The sequence below is a fragment of the Ambystoma mexicanum genome, chromosome 9 (genome assembly GCF_040938575.1).
Source record: "Ambystoma mexicanum isolate Mex_15411 chromosome 9, UKY_AmexF1_1, whole genome shotgun sequence".
NCBI classification, from domain to species: domain Eukaryota; kingdom Metazoa; phylum Chordata; class Amphibia; order Caudata; family Ambystomatidae; genus Ambystoma; species Ambystoma mexicanum.
The window spans coordinates 306,406,769-306,432,459 of record NC_090931.1 but is presented as its reverse complement, the minus strand read 5'-3'; the positions used below and the strand labels follow the sequence as shown (position 1 = coordinate 306,432,459).

The window sequence follows — 25,691 nt, the reverse complement described above, 5'->3', positions numbered from 1 at the left end:
GAAAATAAAGTTTAGGGGTCTAATAAAATGAGACAGCAGCACCCCCACAAAGATTAATCTTCGCAAGCACAGCCAATACTATAGCTTTATAGACCTTGCCTGACGGCCGTAGCGGGTGTTATGGGCCCTGAAGACAGATTTAAAAGGTATGAGGGCCCATAACAACAGTACGGCCCGAGGGCGAGGTCTATAAAGCTATTAGAACCCATGGGCAAAAAGAACAAAGTTAATTTAAAATATAGAATTTTGTTATTAATAGATTGTTTGTTGGGGCCTTTAATATTCCCTATGCAATATTTAAAATTACATAAAAATGTGAAACATTGTCATTGTTACAAAAAGCTAATAGAACCCAGGGCCAAAGAGAAAAAAGTTCATTTAAAAAATATCATTCTGTAAAATTATTATATTGTTTTTTGGGGACTATTTAAGTTAAAAAAAAAAACATGAAAAATAGCATGATAAAAAAATAAGTCATGCTTAATTAAAGTAAGATATTCTTTTCACTAACAAACTATTAAACGAAAAAAGACGGTATTCGTAGGAAAATGTAATTTCACTTTGGCGACTTGAGAAGGGCGAATCACTGTTAATGCACAACTTTCCCAGCTGAAGAAAGCAATGGGCAATTTTCGGGCTATAATGAAACTGCGAGCTATACTGGTTCTTATAGCATGCAAATTGGCCAATGAGAAGAACAAGTTACTTACCAACTGTAACATTCTTTCGATTGGATGTTCCTCCCACGTATTCCTCATCTTAGATATATCCTTACCTTCATCTTTGCTGCTTCGGAAATTTTTTCTCTCTCTCCACCAGAGGGCGCTCCACTCGAGGCGACGATGTCCCTCGGCAGCATCCGTCGAGTGTCGACGTCATCCGTAGTATAAATGCCTCGAGCGCGCCCGTTCGCCTCAGTTCTGTTTTTTCGTATCAGAGCCCATGTATTATAAACAAAGGCGTGCCTCTTATTGACCCAAGACTTGAAAGAATTTAGAGTGTAAACCACGTAAACTGTACTGTGGGGTAGGATGGGAGGGTCGATGAGGAATACGTGGGAGGAACATCCAATCGAAAGAACGTTACAGTTGGTAAGTAACTTGTTCTTCGAATGGATTGCGTCCTCCCACGCATTCCTCATCTTGGATAGACTCCCAAAGCAGTTTTGTATTGGAGGCCGGAGTACAGATGCCTTTTAGTCATGTACCAAATGTAAAACAGATTTGGCAAATAAACCTCCTCGAGATGTAGTTGAGTCCAAAGCATAATGTTTGATGAAAGTATGCATGGATGACCATGTGGCTGCTGCACAAATATCTTGCACAGGGACACCCCTCTTAAGTGCTGTTGAAGTTGCTATGCCCCTAGTTGAATGGGCTCTTATGCCCTCAGGGGGATCTTTTCCGGCTAGCCTATAACACTCTGTTATGGCTAAAATTATCCATCTTTATAATGTTTGTTTGGTTACGACTAGTCCCAATTTACGCCAGTGTATCCCACAAAAAGGTGATCATACTGACGTATCTTTGACAATCTTGAGATGTAAAAGCTTAGAGCCCTTCTGGGATCTAGCCTATGCAGTCTTTCCTCTTCCTTACATGTGTGAGGAGGAGGGTAGAACGCAGGTAGAATTATTTTCTGTGACAGATGAAAGTCTGAAACTATTTTAGGCAGAAAAGGTGGTTTAACTCGAAGGACAACTTTATCTTTATGAAAGATGGTGTGAGGAGGACCACTCGAAAGTGCCTGCAACTCACTTACTCTGCGGGCTGATGTCAATGCAATTACAAGTATAGTTTTTAATGTAAGAAGCCTTAACGGACAAGAATGTAAAGGCTCAAAGGGTGCACATGGCAGAAATGTAAGTACCAAATTTAAATCCCACACAGGAACTTGAAAAGGTACTGGTGGAAAAACATTGTTTAAACCTTTTAGAAATTGTATTATTAAGGGTATCTTAAAATAAGATCTTTCTTCTGATGAGCGCTTGAAGATAGATCGCGCTGCTACATATCCTTTTATTGTCTTGACCTGGAGCCCCAGATTAGCTAAATGTAATAGAAAAGATAATACCATTGGAATGTCACATTCAAAAGGATCCACATTCTTATCCCTGCAGCAGTTACTGAATTTATTCCAGCAACACCGGTACAAAGATTTTGTTGCTGGCCTTCTGGCCGAAAGCAACACCGCCATAACATCATCCGGAAGGTCCCAATCCTTGTATCTCAACCTCTCAGAAGCCATGCGTGAAGGTTGAGTATGTTGACCTCTGGATGGAGAACGTGACCTCCCTCTTGCGAGAGAAGATCCTCTCTTTTTGGAAGACGTATTGGAGGGCAGATGGACATGTCGAGAAGGTCCGGGTACCACGTTCTCCTGGCCCAATCCGGGGCAATTAGGATCATGGTTTTCTTGAACTTTCTCAACCTCCTGATTACCTGAGGGATCACAGGGACGGGAGGGAACGCATATAGAAGAGGAAATTCCCACTCTACTACAAATGCGTCTCCTAGAGCTCCTCTTGGGGGGGAAATTCCCTTGAGCAGTACAGTTCGCACTTCCTGTTGACAATGGTCGCGAACAGATCCACTTGAGGGGTTCCCCAAAGGGCGAAGATCTCAATAAGGACTTCCTGAGCTATCTCCCAATCGTGAGAGACTGTGCTCTGCCTGCTCAGAGCGTCCGCCGCTGTGTTTTGCTCTCCTGCTAGGTGAATGGCAGGTAGAGAGATCCTTTCTTGTATTGCCCAGAACCAGAGCTGCACTGCCTCTCTGCACAGTGGCAGTGAACCTACTCCTCCTCTCTTGTTGAGGTAGTACATGGCCACTGTGTTGTCAGTCATGATCAGGACATTCTTTCCCCGTACAGAGGGCAGGAAGGCCTTCAGCGCTAGTCTGATCGCCCTCAGCTCCAAAAGGTTGATGTGTAGTCTGGACTCCGATGGAGACCAACGACCGCTGATTGTCAGATCGTTGGTGTGGGCTCCCCACTCCGTGAGTGAGGCGTCCGTCACTACAGTGATCTCCGGCCATGGCTGCCAAAAAGATTGTCCCTTGAGCATGTGTTCTTTGCAAACCCACCATTGTAGGTCCTGAGCTACTCTGGTTGGAACTTGTAAGAGATCTGTCATTTCCCCTGAAAATTGGGACCATTGAGTCCTGAGGGCCAATTGAAGGGATCTGATCCTCAATCTGGCCTCTGGCACCAGAAAAATGCAGGATGCCATGAGGCCGAGCAACCTGAGAAAATCGAAGGCCGGTAGATACTGGGCATTCTGGAATTTTGTCACCATCTGCAGAATGTGGTGAGCTCTCTCTTCGGGAGGCGAGGCTTTGCCCGAACGAGTATCCAAGACTGCTCCTATAAACTGGAGCTTCAGTGATGGTATCATGTTTGACTTTTTTAAATTCAGAGAAAACCCTAGTTTGTGAAGGAGGTGGCAAGTCTTGGATAGATGATCCTGGACTTGTTTTAGAGAACATGTCCAGATCATCCAATCGTCCAAATAGGGGTAGACATGAATCCCCCCTCTTCTGAGACTCGCTGCCACTACCGCCATCAACTTGGTGAAAACTCTTGGGGCGGAGATCAACCGGAAAGGCAGAACTCGAAACTGATAGTGAGAATTGCCAATCGCGAACCTCAGGTACTTTCTGTGCTTGAGATGGATTGGCACATGAAAATAAGCATCCTGAAGGTCCAATGATACCAACCAGTCTTGAAGTTGGAGAGCCTGAAGGATCTGAGAAAGAGTGACCATCTTGAACTTGTCCTTCCTGAGGAACTTGTTCAAGTTTCACAAGTCCAAGATGGGTCTCAGTCCTCCGTCCTTCTTTGGAATGAGGAAATATGGGGAATACCAACCCTTGTTACTCTCCGCTACAGGTACGTGTTCTATTGCACCTTTCTGTAGCAGGTTTAAAACTTCCTGCAACAGGAGCGGGTCTGGATTTTTGGTAGAGTTGTATTCCGGTGGGTGATTCCGAGGTTTCTTTAGAAAAGGAAGGCAGTAACCTTGGGATACTGTTTCCACTGCCCAAACATCTGAAGTAATGCCCCGCCATTCTTTCAGATGCTGTGAGATCCTGCCTCCCACCGGGGTCTTGCGAGTCAAAACCTCAGAGTGATTTTGCGGCAGCTCCAGCAGCGGATGCTGCTGCTGGGGCAGATCTAGCGCCTCTTCCTCGCCCCCGAGGAAATTTTCTTTGCCCCCTTTGATTGGCCTGTCCCCTTCCTCTCCCAAATGAGGAGTAAAAACGAAAGGGACGACCCCTCCAGGAAGATGAGCCTGTGTAGGGGCGTTGCTGAGGTTGTCGTATAACGGCACTAAGTGACTTTGCCGCTGCCTTGGAGGTCTGCAGCTTCTCCAAACTTTCATCCGCCTTGCTGGCAAACAACCTCGAACCATCAAATGGCATGTTAAGGAGTCTAGATTGAACATCTGGTGCAAAACCTGACTTCCTTAACCACGCAAATCTGCGTAGCACTGCGCTAGACGCCATGGACCTGCTGATACTGTCAGCAGTGTCCAAACCTGCTTGAAGGCATTCTCCCGAAGCCTCCTTACCATCCTTAATTATGGATAGGAAACCATCACGTTCCTCTCCTTCCGGGATGTGTTGAGCTGCCGCTGACATGCAGTCCCACAGAGTATAATTAAATCTAGCCAATGTACAAGATACATTGGTAGACTTCAGAGCCATGCTCCCTGATGTAAAGATCTTTTTCGACCAATTATCTATTTTCTTGTCATCCATATCAGGGGGAATTAGTGGGGTATACAGCATTTTTTGTTGATGTGGCTGCCTGAACTACCAGACTCTCAGGAGAAGGATGTTTACTCAAATACTCTGGGTCAGAGTTACAAGGTCTGTATTTTGCCACATATTCTTTATTTACTGCTGGACTAGATTCCGGTCTTTCCCAAGCAGCATTTACTCTCCTTTGCAGGGCAATATGAAAAGGAAGTATGGGGTCTGGTTGAGGACCTCCTGACAAAATATCTGTGCATTTTTACCCCACCCCATAAACTCTGTTACTCTATTCATGAGTTTTCTGTAACCCAGATCAGCATGTTCTGCTGGATCTGGTCTCTCAAATTCATATTCAGGAGATGTGTCTATTCCACTTGCAGACTGTAAACATTCATACAAATCCTGCATTTTTGATTGAGGATTTATTAATTCCTCTAGAACATCTCTTGTCCCATATTTTACCCCTGCTGATGTAACCTCAGGTTCATCTGGTTCTTCATATTCTTCATTTTCGGATGACATTTCTCCATATACAGATGACATAGTATGGAAAAAATAATGTCTGTTTACAGGGGGAAATATTTTTTCAGGAATATGTTTCAACCCTGGTGTCGACGTCGACAGAAGCGTCAATGGCGTCAAAGTCGTGGCCGTTACCTTCGATGTTGTCGAGGTATTCTTCGATGTTTTCAAAGGCACTACAAATGGCGTCGAAGGAATCTTCGAGGCAGTCGATGTTGTGGAAGTAGTCTTCGAAACACTCAACGCCGTCGAAGAAATCTTCGAGGTCATCGATAAAATATTCGCCGTGACTTTTTTCTATTGGGTCGTCGACCCTTTATACTCGACAGCCTTCGACAGAGGCTTCGAAGACGCTTTCGTCAAAGTCTTTAATGACTTATCGACGTCGAAAGTCTTTTTCGTAGAGTCTGTCTTTTTAGTTTTAGACCTTCCTCTGTCACTTTTGTGACTAGAGGCATGACCTTAAACAGACATTTCTTGAGGGGGTCTGGGCCGCGTTCTCAAAAATTTTCATCATGGACTCTGTAAATGCTTCCCACTTTTTAAGGGAGTCGTGTTTAGTTGGACAAGTAATAACTTCCTCCGAAGTCGAGGAAGAAGAAGAAGAGGGAGATCAGTGTCGTCTCTTTTTTGCCATTTTGGACGAAGAAGAAGAGGACTTCCTTGATCTACTCCTCGATCGTGATTTTTTATGGTGTTTTGCTGAAGACTCAGCCGAGTCTTTCTTCCCTCTCGAAGAAAACTTCGAGGATTCCTCCCCCACCGCCAGTTTACCTCGTCTTTCTTTCAAGGCCTTGTGGGTCATGGATTGGCACGAACCGCAGTCATCGATCCGATGTTCGGACCCGAGACACCAGAGGCAGTTACGGTGAGGGTCGGTCAGCGACATTTTTCTGCCGCACCTTAGACACTTCTTTAACCCCATTTTCGGAGTAGATGGGTTTGAGGAAGATGACATAATCGCTTAAGACTGAAGCGCCATTTTATTTCGATCCGAAGCGAAGCTAACGGAAAAACGGAACTGAGGCCAACGGGTGCACTCGAGGCATTTAAACTACGGATGACATCGACACTCGACGGATGCCGCCGAGGGACATCGACGCCGTCGTCTCGAGTGGAGGGCCCTCTGGTGGAGATAGAGAAAAATTTCCAAAGCAGCAAAGCTGAAGGTAAGGATATATCTAAGATGAGGAATACGTGGGAGGACACAATCCATTCGAAAGGGTTATTCACTCGCCCAGGGTTCCAATATGATATTCTCCTCCTTCATCCCTGCAGTTTATGAAAGCAAAGCCAATTGCTAACTGCCATCCGCCACTGAATGGATCGAAGTTGCTTTTTGCTAAACTCTTCAAAGAGGGAAGTCATCTTTCTCCCTTCCTCCACTGCTAATCTCACTCTCCCTTCCCAGACTGCCTCCCATGGCTCACAATACTCTACAAGTTCCATCAAGGCCACTGCCACAGCAGCAAGAGCCAGCCTCCTAAATATTAGAACAATCTGCCAATGCCTCACAAATCATTCAACTAAAATCTTATCTCTACTCTTGTGGTCAGCAAACCGGACTACGGTGCAAGCCTACTTCTTGGTATACCCTTTATTCTCTTTTGCTCCCCTCAACAAAGTCCTCAACTTTACACTGTGCAACCTTTTTAACCTATCCAGATCCTCCCCCACTTCCACCTACCATCACAATGCTGGATGACTCTCCATGCACCCTCTTTAAATTCCTTCTAATATTCCGTAAATCCTATAAATCCTTCCATTGTCCACCCCCCCACAATGAATGCATCTAACTGCATGCTCTCTCAAACTCTTCACTCTGTGACTGTTCATTGCCCATTAGTCCCCCGTTCCTGTACCGCTTTCAGCTTTCCCACCTTTTACCTACTTGCCCAACTTCACTGAAATGCTCTCCACCGGCCATCAAAGCAATCCCCTATGTAAACTATTTCAAGCAAGGCTCAAACTCTACCTCCTAGCAAGGAGGACCTCCCGCAAACTCCTCCACCATTCTATCCAAACTAACCACCCAGGTCATTGCTCCTGTATTCTGCACTGAGAATATTCTATGTAATATGTAAATACTGGAGTGTGGATCTCAATGTCAAAACTGCTTTAATGTACAATAGTCCCTTATCCTAATTTATGTTAATATTCCTGCTCCTTCACCCCCCGGTGTACATCATTCAGTAGAACAATGATCTTACGTAAAGGCACCTTACCACAGGGAATGCCTCTGCTCCATTATTGCCTATTTTATAGCTTATTTCTGTTCAAAATGACACCATGGTCTTAAATAAATCAAAATAAAGAAAAATACAGTGTAGCCCAAATCTCGCAGTGTAGCACTTCTTACAGGCCCCACTGGGTCTTAAACCTGGCACTGGAGCTCTCCTATGTTGTCCCTGGGGTAGGCTGCTGCCTTACTGGCACCAGCAGGGGACACAAGAGACTCACCTGTAATTTCCACATAACTACAGTGTGCCGACAGACTGTCTCATTGATTACCATAGGGAACTGTTAAACGTACCCGCAACTCATCTAAAGTGACTTTGAAGGTAATTACCTGCAATTGAAAAATGTTCCTGGCCCTACCCTTGGATCCAGGGTGTTTTAAGCCAAAGACTAGTCTTTTAGCATTTACCACTGGTTTCTAATACATTTCTAAATTCTTATGTTACACTCCTGTCTATTGAAATGTCTTGGAACTATGTTACATTGTTGTTACTTTTCCATCTGTCCCTTTCCATCAGTGGTATGTGACATTATGGTTCTGGTACTATCAGGCTAAATTTGTATTTATTTTATTTTTTTAAATGTATAAAGTGCACATGCAGCCATGGGGCATCGAGGCGCTGTTACAGGAGGTAGAGACTTAGGGCCTCATTCCAAGATTGGAGGTAGCCATGGCGCTAATAGCACCATGGCTGCCTCCAATAACGGTATTGAGTCCGCCCTCATTCAATGGGGATTTACCGGTCTAGTCGGACCTTTGCGGGACCGGTAAATCCCCATTGAAAATACCATTCCCCATTCCCATTTAAGCCCCCATAGGGCTCAATGGGAATGGGGAAGGTGCAAATAACAGTACTGCAATTTAACGGTAACGCAAGCGTGGTCAGAGAATTCTCTCATAGCTCTACCTTGGAGGAATGAGGTGATCCAGGCAGTTGCACTGGGGGAGAAGTGTGCTGAAGATGAGAGGTGGTCTAGGAGGAGGAGGAGGAGTAGGAGTAGGAGGAGGAGTAGAGCAGGTTTACCTCCATCCTTGATATCGTCCATCTAATTTTTTAAGTCGATCAGTGCTGACTCCGTCCCGTGACCGGGGCGCAAGCCGGACTGTTGCAGGCCAAGGATGCCGTTTGTTTCAAGGAACTGTTGGACCTGTAGATATGCTGCTTTGTCCAGGATTTTTAGCAGGAAGGGTACTGTGGTTATTGATCTGTAATTGATATGGGGTGTGGGGGTCGAGGGGGGTTCTTTTTAGCAGGGGGTGGCGTACCCCGGCTTGCTTGAGGCTGCAGGGTACGAGTCCTAAAGTGAAGGAGGCATTTATGAAGGCGGTAAGGAATGGTGCAAGTGTGCTTGCACAGACTTTAATGAGTGAAGCAGGGAATATGTCGCCTTTACAGTTAGAGGGTTTGATGTTCTTCATAAGGGCGATGACTTCCGGCTCGGTGAGGTTTTTGAATGTGAAGAGTGGGGTGGCGTTTGTACTGTGAATGTAGGTGGTTGTGAGGGGCTCATTGAGTAGGTTTAGAGTGTGCTGGTTAGTCTGGATTCTGTTATGCAGCGAGTCTAGTTTGCTGAGCATGGCTGATTTTATGTCAGCACACCAGGCTTCGTCTTTGGTCAAGGTCTGTAGAGGAGGAGTGGGAGTTTCAAGTTCTCTGAAAATGGCAACGTTTTCTTTTAAGTCTTACTTGGCGTTTGCGATCCTAGTGTTGAAAGAAACGGCTTTATCTTGGATGATTGCTTTTTTGTAGTCCTTGGTAAGTTTGCGAAACTTGGGTTTAGCAGAGTCTAGGTGGTTTATTTGCCAGATGGAGAGGGCTGTGCGTGTTTCGAGCAGAGTTCTAGTAGGTCAGGAGTGAACCATGCGTTCAAGTGTTTTGTGGGCTTGGCTTTCTTTGCGGTTAGTGGGGCAATGGCCTCTACTGCCTGTTTCATTGTGACATTGTAGGTTTGAGCCAGTATTTCTGGGTCGTTGGAGAAAGGAGACCTGGGGGCCATGACTTGCAGGTGGGGTAAGAGACTTTCTTTGGTGAGGTTTTGGGAGCTCCTAGCCAGTGTGGGTGGAAGTAGCGTGTTGGGGGGAGAAATGAAGAATAGGATGACGTGGTGGTCTGTCCATTGGGTAGGGGAGTTTGCGCTGACAAAGAACAGGCAGTTGTGGTGAACTAGCCAGTCTATGGTGCGGCCTTTAATGTGTGAAGGATCAGTGATAGAATTGAAACTTAGGGTTTCTAGCTCTTTAGCAAGGGATTTAGCTTGTGGCTCTCCTGGGTCATTGAGTCCTAGGCTATGGTCGCCTACAAGGATGGCCTTGGAGGATGTCTTCAGATTGTCAGAGAGGAGGTGGGTGAGGACATCTTGGAAGTCTGCCATGAGGCTAGTAGACAATGTAGAGTGTGATGGTGCTGTTGTGGGAAGTGTTTAGTTTGAGGACTAGGAAGTCGCTGTTGCCTTCAATGGACGTTTCGATGTTTCTGATGGGGATGGACTCTTGCTCTGAAAGAAACCCCTCCCCCTTTGGACTGCAGTCGGTGTCTAAATATGGTACACCCTGGGGCTAGAGCTAGTGCGATGGCGGGGCTCGACACTTCATGGAGCCAAGTTTCTGAGATGGCTAGAAGGTCAAAGTTGTGGACAGTGAGCAAGTAATGTATGTCTAGGGCGTGAGCTGGGAGGGAGCGTGCGTTGATAAGGGTGCAGCTTAGTGTGGTGTGTGGGAGATAGGAGGCTGGAGCGTCCGTATGTGTAGCATCAGATGGGGTGGTGGCTTGGGCTGTACTATGGCTGGCATAATTGATGGCCCCAGGGGAAGTGCCATGAGTGGCATGGGGGTTGGACGAGGCATGAATGGCTTTTGAATTGGCAGAGTTATCAACATTTGGCATGGAAATGGCATTGGTACTTTTTTTTACATTTGGCCTGGAACTGTTACAGTTAGCAACATTTGGCATGGAAATGGCTTTGGTGCTGGTACAGTTAGCAACATTTGCCATGGAATGGTACAGTTAGTGACATTTGGCTGGGTGGTGAGCGCTCCATATGTAGCAGTTGGGGCAGCCACAGAGGTATGTGCGTGCGTGCCTTAGTACTGTGGGTTACTGCAGTACTGGTTGGTATGGGAGTCTTGTTTGGGCAGTGTGGTCGGCGAGAATGATCTGCTCCAGTACGGGAATAGTCAGGATGGGGATTCTTTTCTTGGTGAATAGGGTCCTGGCAGAGCGGTAGCAGGATGTGGATGTGGTATGCCTGCATATGGATGTGGTTGGAGTGGAGGCGTGCGCCTGTCTCGTAGAGTTAGTGTGAGGTCGAGTGCAGATGCCTAGGCAGCAGTCAGTTGCGGGATGCGGCGGCTCTGGGTAGGGAGTTGCAGGATTGTTGAATTGTGCGTGCGCGGAGGCGCCAAGTCTGCAGGTTAGTGCTAATGGGGTGGATGAGGGCCTCGCGCCGGCTGTGGTGAGTGAGGGGGGGGGGGCAGGGCAGCAACGGTGAGCAGCAGAGAGTTGCATCAAAGCTATTGAGCCTTCGCAGCCTGCCTTCGCTGACCGGCTTCCCCTACCCGCTGGTGCGTGTTCTCCTTATTGGCTAAGGTGAATGCAACCAATCCATTGCTGCAATGGTGCTCGGTTGGGTGGCCGAGATGTTGGTGTCTTTGGCGGCGGCCATGTTAGCAAGGCCAGGGGCAGCTTCCTCAATGGATGGGTGCTGCTGCTGGGGGGGTGTGGGGCGATACTCCAGTGTCCCTCGAGGGGAGATCTTCAGTGGACCTCGCAGCAGAGTCTGACTTTTGGTGGCCGTAGTGCTTGTGTTCTGTAACAAGATATCAAGATAGTACTAAAAAGGTTTTTTCTTAAATTGTTACTTTTACACAATGGTGGAGCACCAGATCTTCTGGGGGTGGTTCCCAAAGTCCAATTCTTATTCATAGGGGTGCCTAACTCGGGTACACCTATCACCAGCTGAGTGCTTGCTGGTTGACACCATATAGACATGGTTGTTCTACCTTCAAATCTTTCTCTACCCATATGGTGGTCTAAAGACTGACATTACCTCCCTCACTGAATCTGGGAATTCTTAAATGACCTAACAGTGATGGTCGCTCTTGTGGTGATTCAGTGTCACCTTTCCTCTCAATCCAGTCTTACCCCCTCCACTTTCTGGTCACACACACTCTTCCTCCTAATCCTTCTCCCACTCCAGGTTACTTCTCCTCCTCTTTCTACTCATTGTTGTCATATATTGGCAGCATTCTACTGTGTCGGGACACAAGAAAAGACCAGCTTCAAGTAAACATTTGGTTAACAGTTCTGGTGCAGGCAAAGTGCTTCTTGATACTGGCCCTTTAAGGAGTTTGTTGCCGGGAGCTTGGAAGTTGGCATGGAAACGCTGGCGTCCTGCCGGCGCTTCCTGGTCCCGTTTTGTACACTGATGGACATTTCACGTACATCACGTGACTGGCCTTCTTAAGCTCCGCCTCTCTGAGGGACCGGCGCTTCTGAATCTTGTATTCTGGTGGCGCTTCTGTTTATCCTGGTTACCTTGCTCCAGTCCCTAGCCTCCCGTTTTTGATCTTCAGTGTTTTTTTGACCCGGATTGTGTAAAGGCTTGCTACTCTTCTTGTCTAGTATCTTTTTGTCTCTCTGGCTACTCAACCACGGACCGCATTAGGACCTGTTTTGTCTTGCCCTTCGGTACCTTGCTGCCCGCATCTGCTTTTTGACCACAGACGTTTTTCCACAACTTTTCTCCAGCGACTTTCTAATCAAGTAAGAATTTTTGCCCTTTGTTCGGATTTACCTGGATTTTGGAAATTGTTGTAATTAAGGTACACAGACTAGAGACTGCCTGATGTACTTGTAGGCGTCCGCGTGCCGTCGGGTTAGGGTGGTTGGACCTTTGGACATATTTGGTAGTCTTCTGGATCATTTACCCTGTTCTTGAACCTCCTCCTGGAAGCATTTGTCTGTGTTAAGGATTGCCTCTAAAATACTGTCCCGGCTCGTTCATCTGTCTCGTGATATCAAGTATTTCTCAATCAGTCCCCAGGTTAGTGTTTGGTTTTGTGGGTTTACTATCAAGTTCTGTCAAGAATTGCATTTGTTCTTACTATTGCTTTTCTTGCAGCTGGCAGGGATCTCCACCTGTGTTGCTAGGACGCTTCTTGTTTCTTTCATCTGCTCTCCGCTGTTCCGGGAATTCGTTTGGCATTCCATCTTTCTGCCAATCGACTGTTCTGGTTGTTAGATTTATCAACCAGTTTGGTATATTGGCGGGAAGAATTCCACGGCTACACTACGAGAGCAAGAGCGCCTCTGACATATTCAGAAGCCCCATATAATGGATGCCAACAAATCTTTGGCGGCCATCATGCAAGTGGTGGCTGAACTGCGTAGCGAGATGGCAACCACTCACGCTGCCACCGAATGACGCATTGATGAGTTACAGGCAGGGATTCAGTCCACTGGTACAGGGGTACCGTCCCTCGTAATTGCATCAGGGTCTGGACTATCCCCTGCCAGTCATGACACCGGGCCAGTGTACATGACCGCCCAGTTTCCGCTTGCCCCGCCAGAGCGGTTTACAGGAGACCCCAAGTCCTACAGAACCTTCCTGAACCAATGCAGGTTACATTTCCTATGTAGACCAGCTTTGTTTCCGGATTCAACCACCAAGGCAGCCTTTTTGTTGTCGCACTTGGGTGGTACTGCCGCTGCATGGGCCAACCCGTTACTAGAAGAGGGGATTCATTTATTGTATAATTGTGACGCCTTGATAGACGCTAGGAGTCAGGTCTTTGACATGCGGTATGCCACGCAAGCCACCGATTTAGAATTACTGAGTTTGCAACAGGGGTCCACACCCCTTTTGTCTTACTTGGCCAAGTTTAATCAATTGGTTGCAGAGACTAATTGGCCTGAGGAGAAGAAGGCTTCTCTGTTTTACAAAGGGTTGTCCGATTCCCTTAAAGACACTCTTTCCACGGTACCTGTGATACCTACGGCCTTCCATGAATTGCTTGATCTAGTTTTACAGATTTTTTCTAGACAAGCAGAGAGGAAAGGGGAACGGAGGCCACTTCCTCCGCTTCCAACTACCACCCCAATTCCCGTATTTGGATCCTCAGAACCCATGCAATCGGAGCATTGCCTGGCCCATTGTCAGTTGAAACCAGGGAACATCGGAAGAAGAACGGTCTGTGTTTCGATTGTGGAGCAGCAGATCACTTACTGCGCTTATGCCCAAAGAAACCTGTAAAGAAGCAGGGAAACGCAAAAGCCCGGAAATAGAAGGGGTCCAGTTGCCGGGTGGCCCTTATAGTGACCCCGCCATGTACAGTCCTTACTGTTTATCTGTTACCCTTGCTTCCACCTCCCTGGGTAAATGGGTGGTTCCGGTAGTTTTGGGATCAGGTGCCACGGGCAATTATGTGGACTGCGCTTATGCTCGGGAGCTGGGAATAAATATAGTTCCCAAGGCTTGTCCGGAGGTTGTTAATGTGGTTGATGGCTCGTCACTCGTGTCTGGTCCTGTGACTGAACGCACAACCGAACTAGTCATGAGTACAGAATGAGGACATACAGAAACCATCACTTTTGATCTTATTGCTGCCCCGCAGTTTAAAATAATTCCTGGGATTCCATGGTTAAAACTACACAATCCAGTGGTGGACTGGCACTGTGGGGAGGTGATTTTTTTGTCAGACCATTGTGAAAAATTCTGTTTGACTGATGGACAGAAACCTACAAGCCCAAGTCATGCACTTATGGACTCAGCCTCCACTGTCCGGGCTGTTGTGAACACTCAACTTCCCTCGGATTAACAGGAGTATCAGGATGTTTTTGACGCAGGTGGAGCAGAAGTGCTTCTCCCTCACAGGCCCAATGATTGTCCTATAGAACTGGTACTTGGTGCCAAAATATCGTCAGGCCGTGTCTATTCATTGACACCCAAAGAAGACACTATCTTAAAGATTATATTGATAAATCCCTAAAGTCAGGCTTCATTCAGCCTTCACGTTCCCCTGCAGCTTCCCCTTTGTTTTTTGTCCCCAAGAAGGAGGGCGACCTCCGAACTTGCATGGACTATCGGGCCTTGAATGCTGTCACAGTCCGGAATCAATATCAGATTTGTCTAATATCGGTCTTGCTCGATCAGCTCGGCTCTGCCAATGTTTTCACAAAACTGGACCCGAGGGGGGCGTATAATCTTGTACACATACGTGAGGGAGATGAATGGAAGACCGCTTTCAAGACTAAGTACGGTCTCTACGAGTACAGGGTGATGCCTTTTGGTCTAAGTAATGCCCCGGCTACCTTCCAATATTTCATCAATGAAGTGTTTCACAATATGCTTGACCAATAGCTGGTTGTCTACCTGGATGATATTTTGATTTACTCCCCTACCTATGATACCCATGCTGTTCATGTAATCAATGTGTTACAACGTCCAAGAGAAAATTAATTATACGCTAAATTGGAAAGGTGCATGTTCCATGTGCAGGAGGTAGAGTTCCTTGGTTACAACATCACCAGCAAAGGGGTCCAAATGAGCAGGTTCAAGGTATCTGCTATTCTGGATTGGCTGCTTCCCAACAATTTGAAAGCACTACAATCATCCCTAGGCTTTGCAAATTTTTATCGGCGATTTATTCAGGACTTCTCTGCGATTGTTTGTCCACTCACGGCCCTGACCAGTTCAACTGGAACAAGGAAGCTCAACATGCATTTGACACCCTGAAATCAGCTTTCACACCAGCACCGGTGCTCCAACATCCCGACCCAACCCAACCATTCATCGTAGAGGCAGATGCATCTGCTTGTTGACCACAGACGTTTTTCCACAACGTTTCTCCAGTGACTTTCTAATCAATTAAGGATTTTTGCCCTTTGTTCGGATTTACCTGGATTTTGGAAATTGTTGTAATTAAGGTACACAGACTAGAGAATGCCTGGTGTACTTGTAGGCGTCCGCGTGCCATCGGGTTAGGGTGTTTGGACCTTTGGACATATTTGGTACTCTTCTGGATCATTTACCCTGTTCTTGAACCTCCTCCTGGAAGCATTTGTCTGTGTTAAGGATTGCCTCTAAGATACTGTCCCGGCTCCTTCATCTGTCTCGTGATTTCAAGGATTTCTCAATCAATCCCCAGTTAGCGTTTGGTTTTGTAGGTTTACTATCAAGTTCTGACAAGAATTGCATTTGTTCTTTTTATTGATTTTCGTGCAGTTGGCGGGGGTCTCCACCCATGTTGCTGTGACACTTCTTGTTTATTTCATCTGCTCCCCGCTGTTCCGGGAATTCGTTTGGCATTCCATCTTTCCGCTAATTGACTGTTCTGGTTGTTAGATTTACCAACCAGTTTGGTATATTGGCAAGAAGAATTCCACGGCTACACTGCGAGAGCAAGAGGGCCTCTGACAATTATACTTCTCCCCTCACTCCTCCTCAATCTACTCCTCACAATCCTTCCTTCCTTCTCTCACGCTTCACTATTTTCCGTTCCACCTCAGTCCCTTGCTCACTTCTAACAATAATCCCTTCCAAAGACATTGTCTCTATCCTCCCTCCTCTCAGTCCTACTCATACCAACACCTACTCTGAACCCACCAAAATGTCTTCGCTTACTCTTTTCCTCACACCCAAGTGGTAACACTTCCTCAGTCCAAACACTTTTCCTCCACTGTCTCTAAACACACCAGTACTTTTCATAAAGACCTTTAGGCCCCACTCCCCTTTCAGCCACCATGTTCTTCCAACCAGCGATGCTGTAGCTGCCGTTGCTTGTTCTCTGCTCTGCTCCTCTTTCTGCTTCAGGCAAGTTCCTATCCATAGAGGTTTTGAGGAGCGCTCCCTGCTCTTCCTCTTCTGCAGCATACCTATCTGCTGGTTCTAGCTCCATGTTAACTTATGGCAGGTTTGTCGACCATTGGTCAAGTGTTTGGTCTACCTTTTGGCTCCTTAACAGGTGGGAAACATTCATGGCTGTTGGATCCACGTGCATTGTGGTACTTGTAGCCCTTGCTCATTCAAGGTTTTTTCTCTCCTGCTGCTTTTACGGCAGGATGGTTGGTGTAACCGCTGTTGGGACCCAAAGTCCTTTGGCCTTTGTCGTTGGTCTCTCAAAGATGCTACTCCCTGTGGTTCAATGCCTACTGCAGTGGTATAGGGAGTATGGTGCAGGCTGGTAGCTGTAGTTTCCGGGTCTGCAACAGGATGCCGGTCCATTCTGATTCTCATGGCTCTGTGGGACCACCTGAAATGTTAAGAGACATGGGCAGAAAAGAGGGTAGTAGGCATTTGGGCAGGCACAGTTGTACGGATTAGCAAACGACATCAAACATGCTAGGGGGCCAAGAGCTTGGATCCCTTCTCAACTACCCCAGCAGCTCTGGGGTAGGTCCGACTCTGGCTGTGCCCTGGTAGAGTGCATACCCCAGGTTGAGAGGAGCCCCTTTAGTGCTTCGACAGGTTCATACCCATTCTCGAGTATTAACCTATTTCTCTCTGTGCAGGTGTTATATTTAGTGTATGGTGTGCATTTTTATCATGCATGTTCTATGTACTAGAGGTTTAGGAATTACAATGACTTGTTTGTTGGCAATCTTGGATCTGAATAGGACTAACAATCTAATTCTACTGCGTCTGCGGTTATCCTTCCCACCCGTTAGCACTGTGATGTGACCTGTCGTCAGCACGTGTAGTCTAGGAGTGGGTTGTGCCTTAGCTGATCATTACTGTTTTAGAAATACACTGTGTTATGTTTAATCCAAAGTATTTATTTTACCCACTAGAGATCCTATGAGCGATTGTATAATTACGTGTATTTGTCAGTATACCAGCGTAGTGCATTCTTCTGCTAACTGTGGAGATTAACTACTTCACTAACAGCCTTGCTGCCTCCCTAGAGTTAAGCTAGACTGTGCTGCTCTGCCACAGCAACCACATTAGAGAGTCCTGTCTCGCCTTAGAATAGATGGTCTCACTTCCCTCACCAGAATCTCTGTAAGTCATTTAAGGAGACTTGCCAGGATCTGTAAAATAGTTGAGGAGAGTTTATATGTTGTTCGGCTCAACTACCCTAAATAAATCAATACCTGATCCTTCTACTTCCATGCCTGCGAGGTCTTGATCCTACTTTGCTTTGTGATAGGGTAAATATTATTTAGCAGTGTTTTGAGACCAATCTGTTTTAAAATATCAGACCTCCCTATCCATACCTTCTGGAAACTGTAGTTCCTCTTCGCAGTTCTGCAATTATTTCCAACAGGAAAAGCATGAAAGCAAAAGTCCTCAACGTCACAGAAGGCAGGGATTGAAAGATTTGGTAAGCAGGAGCCAAATGTGGCTCCTCCTTAATGGGCATAAGTGAGCAGCAGTTACCTTGAGAGAGCAAGCAGAATCTAGTGTGCTGATAAGGTAAACTCCACAGCAGAGGAAAGCAATTCAACTTTTTTGCCATTGTATGTTAAAATGCAATTTATGACCTGTCGCTTTTAGTTCCCATTCAAATGTGGTGCCCAAGAATGGCACCATTTTGCTTAGCCAGTTCATAAAATAATGCACAGAACACACACAATGATTAAACTCTTAGCCCTGTACAGTATAACCAGTCACCCTTAAGGCACTGTAAATTCCACAAAGGCAAATGGGTTGCTCTTCTATTTCATATCTTACTTCGATGATTAAACACCAAAACATTAGGGCTTATTAAATAGAACTACAAGGCATATTCAAGCCAATTCACAAATGGCCAACACAGATTTGATATCACAGAGGTATATTTGCATGGCATGATTTGTCCGGGGACTTCAAAGGTAGTTTGACAGCAGAGGTCAAATAGCTCCCATTGTATTTTATTTCGATTCCTACAAAAACGAGTTTTGCAACCAGCTGGAAGCCAAATCAGTAGAAAGAAAAATGTAAGTCATTTTGGGTAGATTACCTCTGATCGTCCCTAAATTTTTTTTTTTAAAGTGTATAAAACGCAAACGATTAACATTCAAGTTACAACAAAGCGTTTCTAAGGCCGGAAGAACAGCACCTTGCTCAAAGAGGAGAAAAAAGACACAGAAAAATATCATAACCAGAATTCGAAGTAATGCAATACAACAAAACCTTTCAAAAGAACAAATCTAACATCTGTTGCTAGTCAAGATATATAAACGTAAAAAGAACCGTGGGTTATGCACTACACAAATGAGAAATAAAAATAACAGTTATGGTCGTTTATACGACAATTCAAAGGCTATCCCTTCTCATTTGTAGGATTCTGAAATACTTTGGACTATGAAAGATGTAGCATGGCAAAAGTTGGGGGGGTTGATTTGGAGAAAGGTCCTTTCCCTTCCAAACTTTATTCCAGCAGCGGTTCTAAGATACAAGCTGGATCTTCATTCCCTAGCAAGTTGGATTAAATGTACAACGTTATCCTTTTTATAGAAAAATCTTGACTCCCCCCAAGAAGTTCCCAGTTTACTGATTTGAACCATGAAATGGCAAGAAAACTGTGTTCGCACTTGGAATGTGTGGATGAATGAATGTGAAAGTCTACTGACTATGAGCAACTCAAATAAGGAGACTTTGGTAGAACACCGACAGCTAGCGAAAAAATCCTTATGGAACCATGATTGGTGCGATACTCGTAATGCCATAAGCAAATACTCTTTTTTTTTTTAATGACCTTGATGGGGGAAGAGCGGCACTACAACGTGGTAAATACATATGTTAAAACATTTCTAAGACACCCTTTACTGTTGATCCTTGAAGTTCTCTAGCTGCAGAGCGACACATCCCTTAAGAAGTATCTGTGGCCTTTGCAGGGCCAATAACTCTATAGTGTCCTTAAAACATCTGTTGAGGAAATGCCCTCAAACCTATGTACATCGTTTGAAATATTTTAAGATCTTTGTACATGACATGAATACATATGATCTATCACAATTATGGGCGAGGATATGGACAGGGTCACAAATATCCCTTGTATTGGCAGAGTTGAGATGCATTAATTAAATGTTATCTATTTTTTGAAACAAGATGCATGATAGACCAAAAGCTTGATAATGATTTACATACTATGCACGCCACACTTTCCCCATAGACAATAATCCAAGGCTTATGATGAAATGACAGGTGATGGATGACATGTGATGAAATGGACCGGACATAATTGATTGCGCACTTTGCACCTTTTTATAGAAAATAACTAAAAGGTCAGTGATAATTGCATTTTCTTTTTAGATAGAACTGTAGGCTGTGACGAAATATGATGAGACACTATGATTTTGTAATGTTTTACATTTTTCTTTATTCTTTCCTTTCTTCTAAGATACAATTGTGTAAGGTTTGATTTATGAAACCAGACCACAAATAAAAAAGTAAAATATATTTTACATATATATTATTCACATATACATTGGCACAGTATGCATTCTTACCTTGCCCGCACCACTTTCCCCGCTAACGATGATGGACTGGTCCACAGGTTGAATTTGGCTTTGAACATTCCGGTAAGCTTGCTCTGCCACAATGAAGACATGGGGCTTTAACTCCTATGAAGAAATAGAAAATAGGTTCCTTCTTGCTTTTCCCTCATTCACCAGAAATGCACGACAATTGATTCCAAATATTGACACTAATGAAAAGAATAACGCTGATATTTAGTAATCATTAAACAAACACCAATTTTGATTACAGGTAAACACCAGAAGGCCCATTCGGCATTTTTCCATGACCCATTTGTATTGCATTCACAACCTTTCAAGGGACTTCTTCTGGGATTCCTCTGACATTCTTAAGTTGGCTCACCTGTAGCTCATGACCTCTGTTCATGACATCTCTACTTCACTTTTACACAAACATGGATACGGTTTGGTGATCTTTAGACCCATAGATGCCTACCTTGACCCGGGTCCTACTTTGGTCTAACATTAACTTACTGGCCCAGGTGCGTGCATTGTCGGTAGAGAGTCTATGTTAAACCCATCTTTTGCTGTAATTACAGCATAGCTCAGCTTGACAGGCGGTTGGTACAACTGTAGCTGGCATGTTATAGTAAATGCCTGGCAAATCATATTCTTCGTCACGTGATGAATTTCATTGCCTTATACCTAGTTCCTTGTGCACTTTCAATCTGCGTCAAGTGAAGTTTTGTGCCTCATAAAAGAAATATTCTGAAATCAAAGATGCCATTTACAAATCAGAGTCAAGTATTGTTTTTGAGGGTTTTTAAATATTATGAAGAACACATTCCAAATCAAAGGTGGCTAGTCAAAATAAGGCCAGACTTCTACCTTGACACCAACCACTTGGATTTGACAGGTCTTTTACAATTGCGTTGTATGTTAACATTAGGCACATGCCAAACAACGCTTCCTCTTTGCAGTGACTGCACTGGCCACCACGCATCTCTAATACAAAGCAGTAGCATGCAGCTTAATGTATTGAATTGATATTTGATTTATATTGCGCTCATACACAAGTGTTTCAGAGCACATGTCAAATATCATCCCCACGTATTACCTGCAGATGCACCTAAATCTAGATAGCCCTAAGCATCACACCTGCACTTAAAATGGGTTTAACGGATATTGCCTGGCTCATGGAGGTTGATGGGAATGAACACACTACTCACTTCACATCCAACCTCAACACAATCTGGCCGCAGCGTCAAGCTTGCAGCGCCTGTTTGGAGCTCCTTTCCAACCCTTTTTTACTGCAGAAACCACATATTGGCAATGCACATTATGAGAAACCTGAAGGTGTCTCCCTAACTAGCTCCGGGGATCTGCCATCCAGGTGGCTAGGACACGGCCATCGCTATTGGATCCAGTTCCTGGGGGTTGACCAGTGAAGGAGGATCGCCTGGATTTGGTGGGGTGGGGGTCCTTGGGGAGTGGGACACAGATGGGTGAGATGCAGTATCCACCTTCTTTCAATACCTTTTCCCCATCCTACCACGTAAGACATTTGAAAAACACTGTCCCCTCCACCCCCCTTTTCCAACATGAACACTTGCACACAACACGAAAAACAACGGACTAACACCAGAGCAGTTTACCTGACATGTACAAATACAAGAGTCAGGCAAAGACAGGCAATTGATTGACCAGAATCACACGCACACACCTGATGGCCCCTTCACTTCCTCACAGAGATAAAAGGTGGAGCACGAGAGCACAGGTCGAGCAAGGTACACCGCACGACGTGAGAGCCAACTCAGCATGGAAGTTCAAGAGGAGGAGAAAGACGCTGCATACCAAGAGGGTTGCAAGGAGAGAAGCGACCTTGCCATTTCAGATCAAAGCATGTAAAACTTCAGGAGAAGGAATCGTAAGACCGTGAACAACAGCCAGTGTGTGTTACAGCAGATGTCAACGGTACATGAGACCCTCCTCCACTGATAACCAAGCCGGGGAGAGACGCTTATCTCTGTTGTACTAACCTTGACTCCAAAGAGAAGGAAGGTCAAGCAGTGCATTATAGCCGGTGAGTCGAGGGGAGAGTCGATAGGAAACCAAACTGTTAACAAGTGGCTATTTGAACTGTGAAAGCATAAAGAGAGCTATTGATGCCAGAAAGAGGAAAACCAGCAACAGAGGAGTCCGGCACCACATGGGTGCTCACTCAAACTCTGGCAATTACCCGACTGTTGAAACTGCAATAAACAGAAGGCCTAAGGAAAAGGCAAAAAGGGTGTCAAAGTAGTCATACAGGGGTCTTGTAAAATTCTCTGTACAGTCGAAAGTCTTTAACTGACAGATGATTGTGAAATTAAGGGAAATTAATTCTGCATCGTAAGAATTGAATGAGAAAGACACGATTGATGAAGTTGGCAGGAGTGAACCCGGCAGAGGAATGCTGATGAAAAGGGGCAAAGCCTGAAGTTCCTATGAACAGTGTGTTGACACAAGTGAACCCAACCAAGGGATGTTCACAGTGAACTGTTTGGCAAAAGTTGACAAGAGTGAACCCAGCAGAGGGAATGCCGACAAAAAGGGGCGAAGCCTGAAGAACTGTTTAAAAAGACATTAAGATTTGTGATTGCAAGAAAAGCCTTAGTGCACCCGAAAGAGGGAGGCTGACGCCCAAGAGGTGTTCAAGCTCGAAAGAGGGAGATCCAGGGGTGAAAAGTCCTCACCCAAAGCCCATTTTGGAAAGGAACTTTTTGTTTGTTTTATTGAATATCAAGCCCTCTAAGGCAAGAGACTTTTGTTGAAAAGAATTGAAGAACCTGATAGCTGATACAGAACTGTTGGCTCGTGCTGGGAAAGCTCAAGTGTATGCTGTGCTCAGGAGATCCATCTTGTCCTGTGCTCTAAACGTGTGGAAGGAAGACCCCTGGCAATCACATGCCGACTTATTTGTTAACACTTCTTTGTTTATTGAAAACCCTATCCCACACTCTTTCTGCAATTAGTTGTAAAGATTTGGCAATTTCTTTTTTTTAGGATATGGTTTTTATTTTTACTAGACGCCAGAGGGACTGCCTTATTTTTCATTTGATGGTCAAAGCTTGCTCCCATTTTAGATTTAGGCTAGGCGTTTTTCCACCCTGCATTTACAGTTTAATAAACATCCTTGAACTGTGATCAATTGTGTCTATCTTTACTGTTGCCACCATAAGGTCCTTACAGCAAGACCAAACTCCAATATGTTGGATAGCTGAGCTGTGCAGCGACTGCACTTCAGACAAGAAAGCAGCACTGCAAAGTCATCCCAATGGCAATTCTGCACTGTACAAAACACCATTTAAGACAGGCATTGACTTATGTCTTTTTATCACCAAACCATGGTCTCATTTGAGAGCTAGCTAAAAAGTGGAGCAAATTACTGTATGGATAACAACATGAATACAGGAGCTTACCTGAGGATGAGACGCTGTGTGATATTCATTCATTAACTCAGGAGTGTAGAGATGAAAAACGGGTCGGAAGGGATTGACTGCAACAAGGGTGCAACCAGCATTTGTATAAAACAAAGACACTTTGTATCTTGCTTGCAAACATTTCAACACTAAAAGAAAAGAGAATAGAATACAAATGACCTTTTGAGGTGCATTTAATTGATAGTTCAATGAATATCTTCGGCTTTTTTCAGATGTAAAATTCATTATCTTTAAGGCAATACCCATGAACGAATTGCAATTCTTGTTCACTTAAAAAAAGAAATATAAACAGGCATGCCGCAAAAAGGATCTAGTACACAGGTGATCATTATTACAATTGGCTCCTTTGCCTGGGTTCGACTCTTTCACCTGAAGCATAGATGAATACTAGTAAGATATACCCTAAGGGGATTTAACGTAAGCACCTTATATTAATTCAGATACAAGCAGAACATGCATATTGGATCACCAGGGCCTCAAGTATGCTTAGAGATTAATAACACATGATAACATCACAATGCTGTGGCAAACCCATCCACTGTAACATACAATGGAAAATACACGTCTCATGAAAATTGGAACTATACCTTTATCCACCCCCTTCCCCCCCCCCCCCAACTGGTCTGGGTCTTTATCACAGGATGTCCACCTCTGAAAAACGCCAGAAGCAGTGCATATACAAATGATCACAATGGGAACTCCCATATCTGGGTTCCCTCCAGTGATGATTTGCATACACAAACAGCAGACAATCCTGCCTTGATTCAAAAATGAAATACCTTTATAAACGGTGTAATGGATTTGTGCCTACTTTATGGATGGCACGTGTACATGTCGCACGACTGACAGTGTTGGAAAGAGGTCATAGTTTTACTATACAAGGGAGGTTTGCAGGACAAAAATAAAGATTTTAGCAAACAAATTACCCAGGGTTCATTAAAACAATCTGAAAGAAAATGATAGTGGAAACTTCTTTTTTTGTCAAAACAAAAAAGGTTGAAGAGCCAGGCCGGAAGCCAGAACTTGCTTGCGTGAGAGGTTAAGTGTTTGTCTGTTGAGGGGAAACGTTTGTAACGTGGTATGTGTGATGTTGTCACGTGGCGCAACAGCAACATTCTGCCATTGCGCATTGTAAGACATAAAGGTGGTGGTCCTGTAACACGCCAGTGCGCGCCGGGAGACCGATATGTGAAGATCTGGGTCAGAGTGTTCCTTCCAGGGACCAGGGGGGCAAGGCTTACATGCGGGAGACCCGGGGCAACGCATATTGCAACATTGGGAACGAGGATGCAGCTAGGTGGGGGTTGGGTGGGAAGGTGCTCCAATGCTAATCACTTCTCCGGCAACCTAATCCGACACATTAACCCTTGCGGTAAGGCAATCACCGCCATTTAAATTTCCAACGGCAGCGGCTCCACACGTGAAGTGCTCGTGCACCATGTGGGCAATTTATGAAAGCCACACACACCACTAATCAGAAGCATGGTCACATAATATAGACTTTTCCTTTTTACACTGGATATTCCGATTTTGTCTACACGCAAAAGATTTTCAGCCACACTGAAGTGCCATCTAGGGGGGCTAACGTGCCTCGCATCAGGGCGTGGTCTCCTGGAAAGAGCAGAAGGTGAACACAACAGAGCTGTAGGTCCAAGAGGTGCGCCTGTGGGTGCGAGTTATGGCCCTCTTTCGCGAAGGCGGTGCCTGTGCAGCTTGCAACCATAAAACTGCGCCACTAAGGGCGAACTGCGGCCTCCTTCACATAGGGGTGCCTGTGCAGTTTTCAGCCATGAGCGATGAGGACGACCTCCAGGGAGCCAGTCAGAATGCGGCAAGGCCCCATGCCAACAAGGGACACTGGCCCGATGCCAGAATTTGACACTTCAGGCAATCCCTCGAAGTTGGGACCAAAATGGTTGCTCTGGATCGAGAAGTTGGACATGTATTTTAGAGCGACCGGCAAGACGGATGAAGCCAAAATAGCAACCCTCATATAATCCGCTGGGTCAGCGGTTCACAGAATCTTCAAGTCCCTCACTCCCATCGACAACTCCTACCAGGCAGCTAAAGACAGCCTCAAAGAACACTACCTAATCAAGACTATGAAAGGTGTCTTATGTGCAGCGAGAAACAGAAGGAGGAGGAATCCCTGGACCAATTCTATGCTAGGCTTCATCACCTGGCCGGTACATGTGCATGGGAGAATGAGGACGGTATGGTGGGAAACCAATTGATACAAGGGTGCACTTCAGGGAAGCTGCGCCAACAAGTGCTGCGTGAGCCTGGTTCGTTGT

General features: G+C 45.3%; 1 protein-coding gene across 3 annotated transcripts in view; it reads right to left on the bottom strand.

Moving 5' to 3' along the window:
* Positions 1 to 25,691, bottom strand: part of MYO19 (myosin XIX) — an 804,019-nt gene that overhangs the window by 662,265 nt on the left and 116,063 nt on the right. For all 3 annotated transcript variants that reach the window (XM_069614704.1, XM_069614706.1, XM_069614705.1), the window contains exons 3-4: positions 23,377 to 23,525; positions 19,949 to 20,062 (exon numbers count right to left, since the gene is read on the bottom strand). In XM_069614704.1, the coding sequence (XP_069470805.1) occupies positions 19,949 to 20,062; positions 23,377 to 23,525 (263 nt within the window). The remainder of the gene's footprint in view (positions 1 to 19,948; positions 20,063 to 23,376; positions 23,526 to 25,691) is intronic.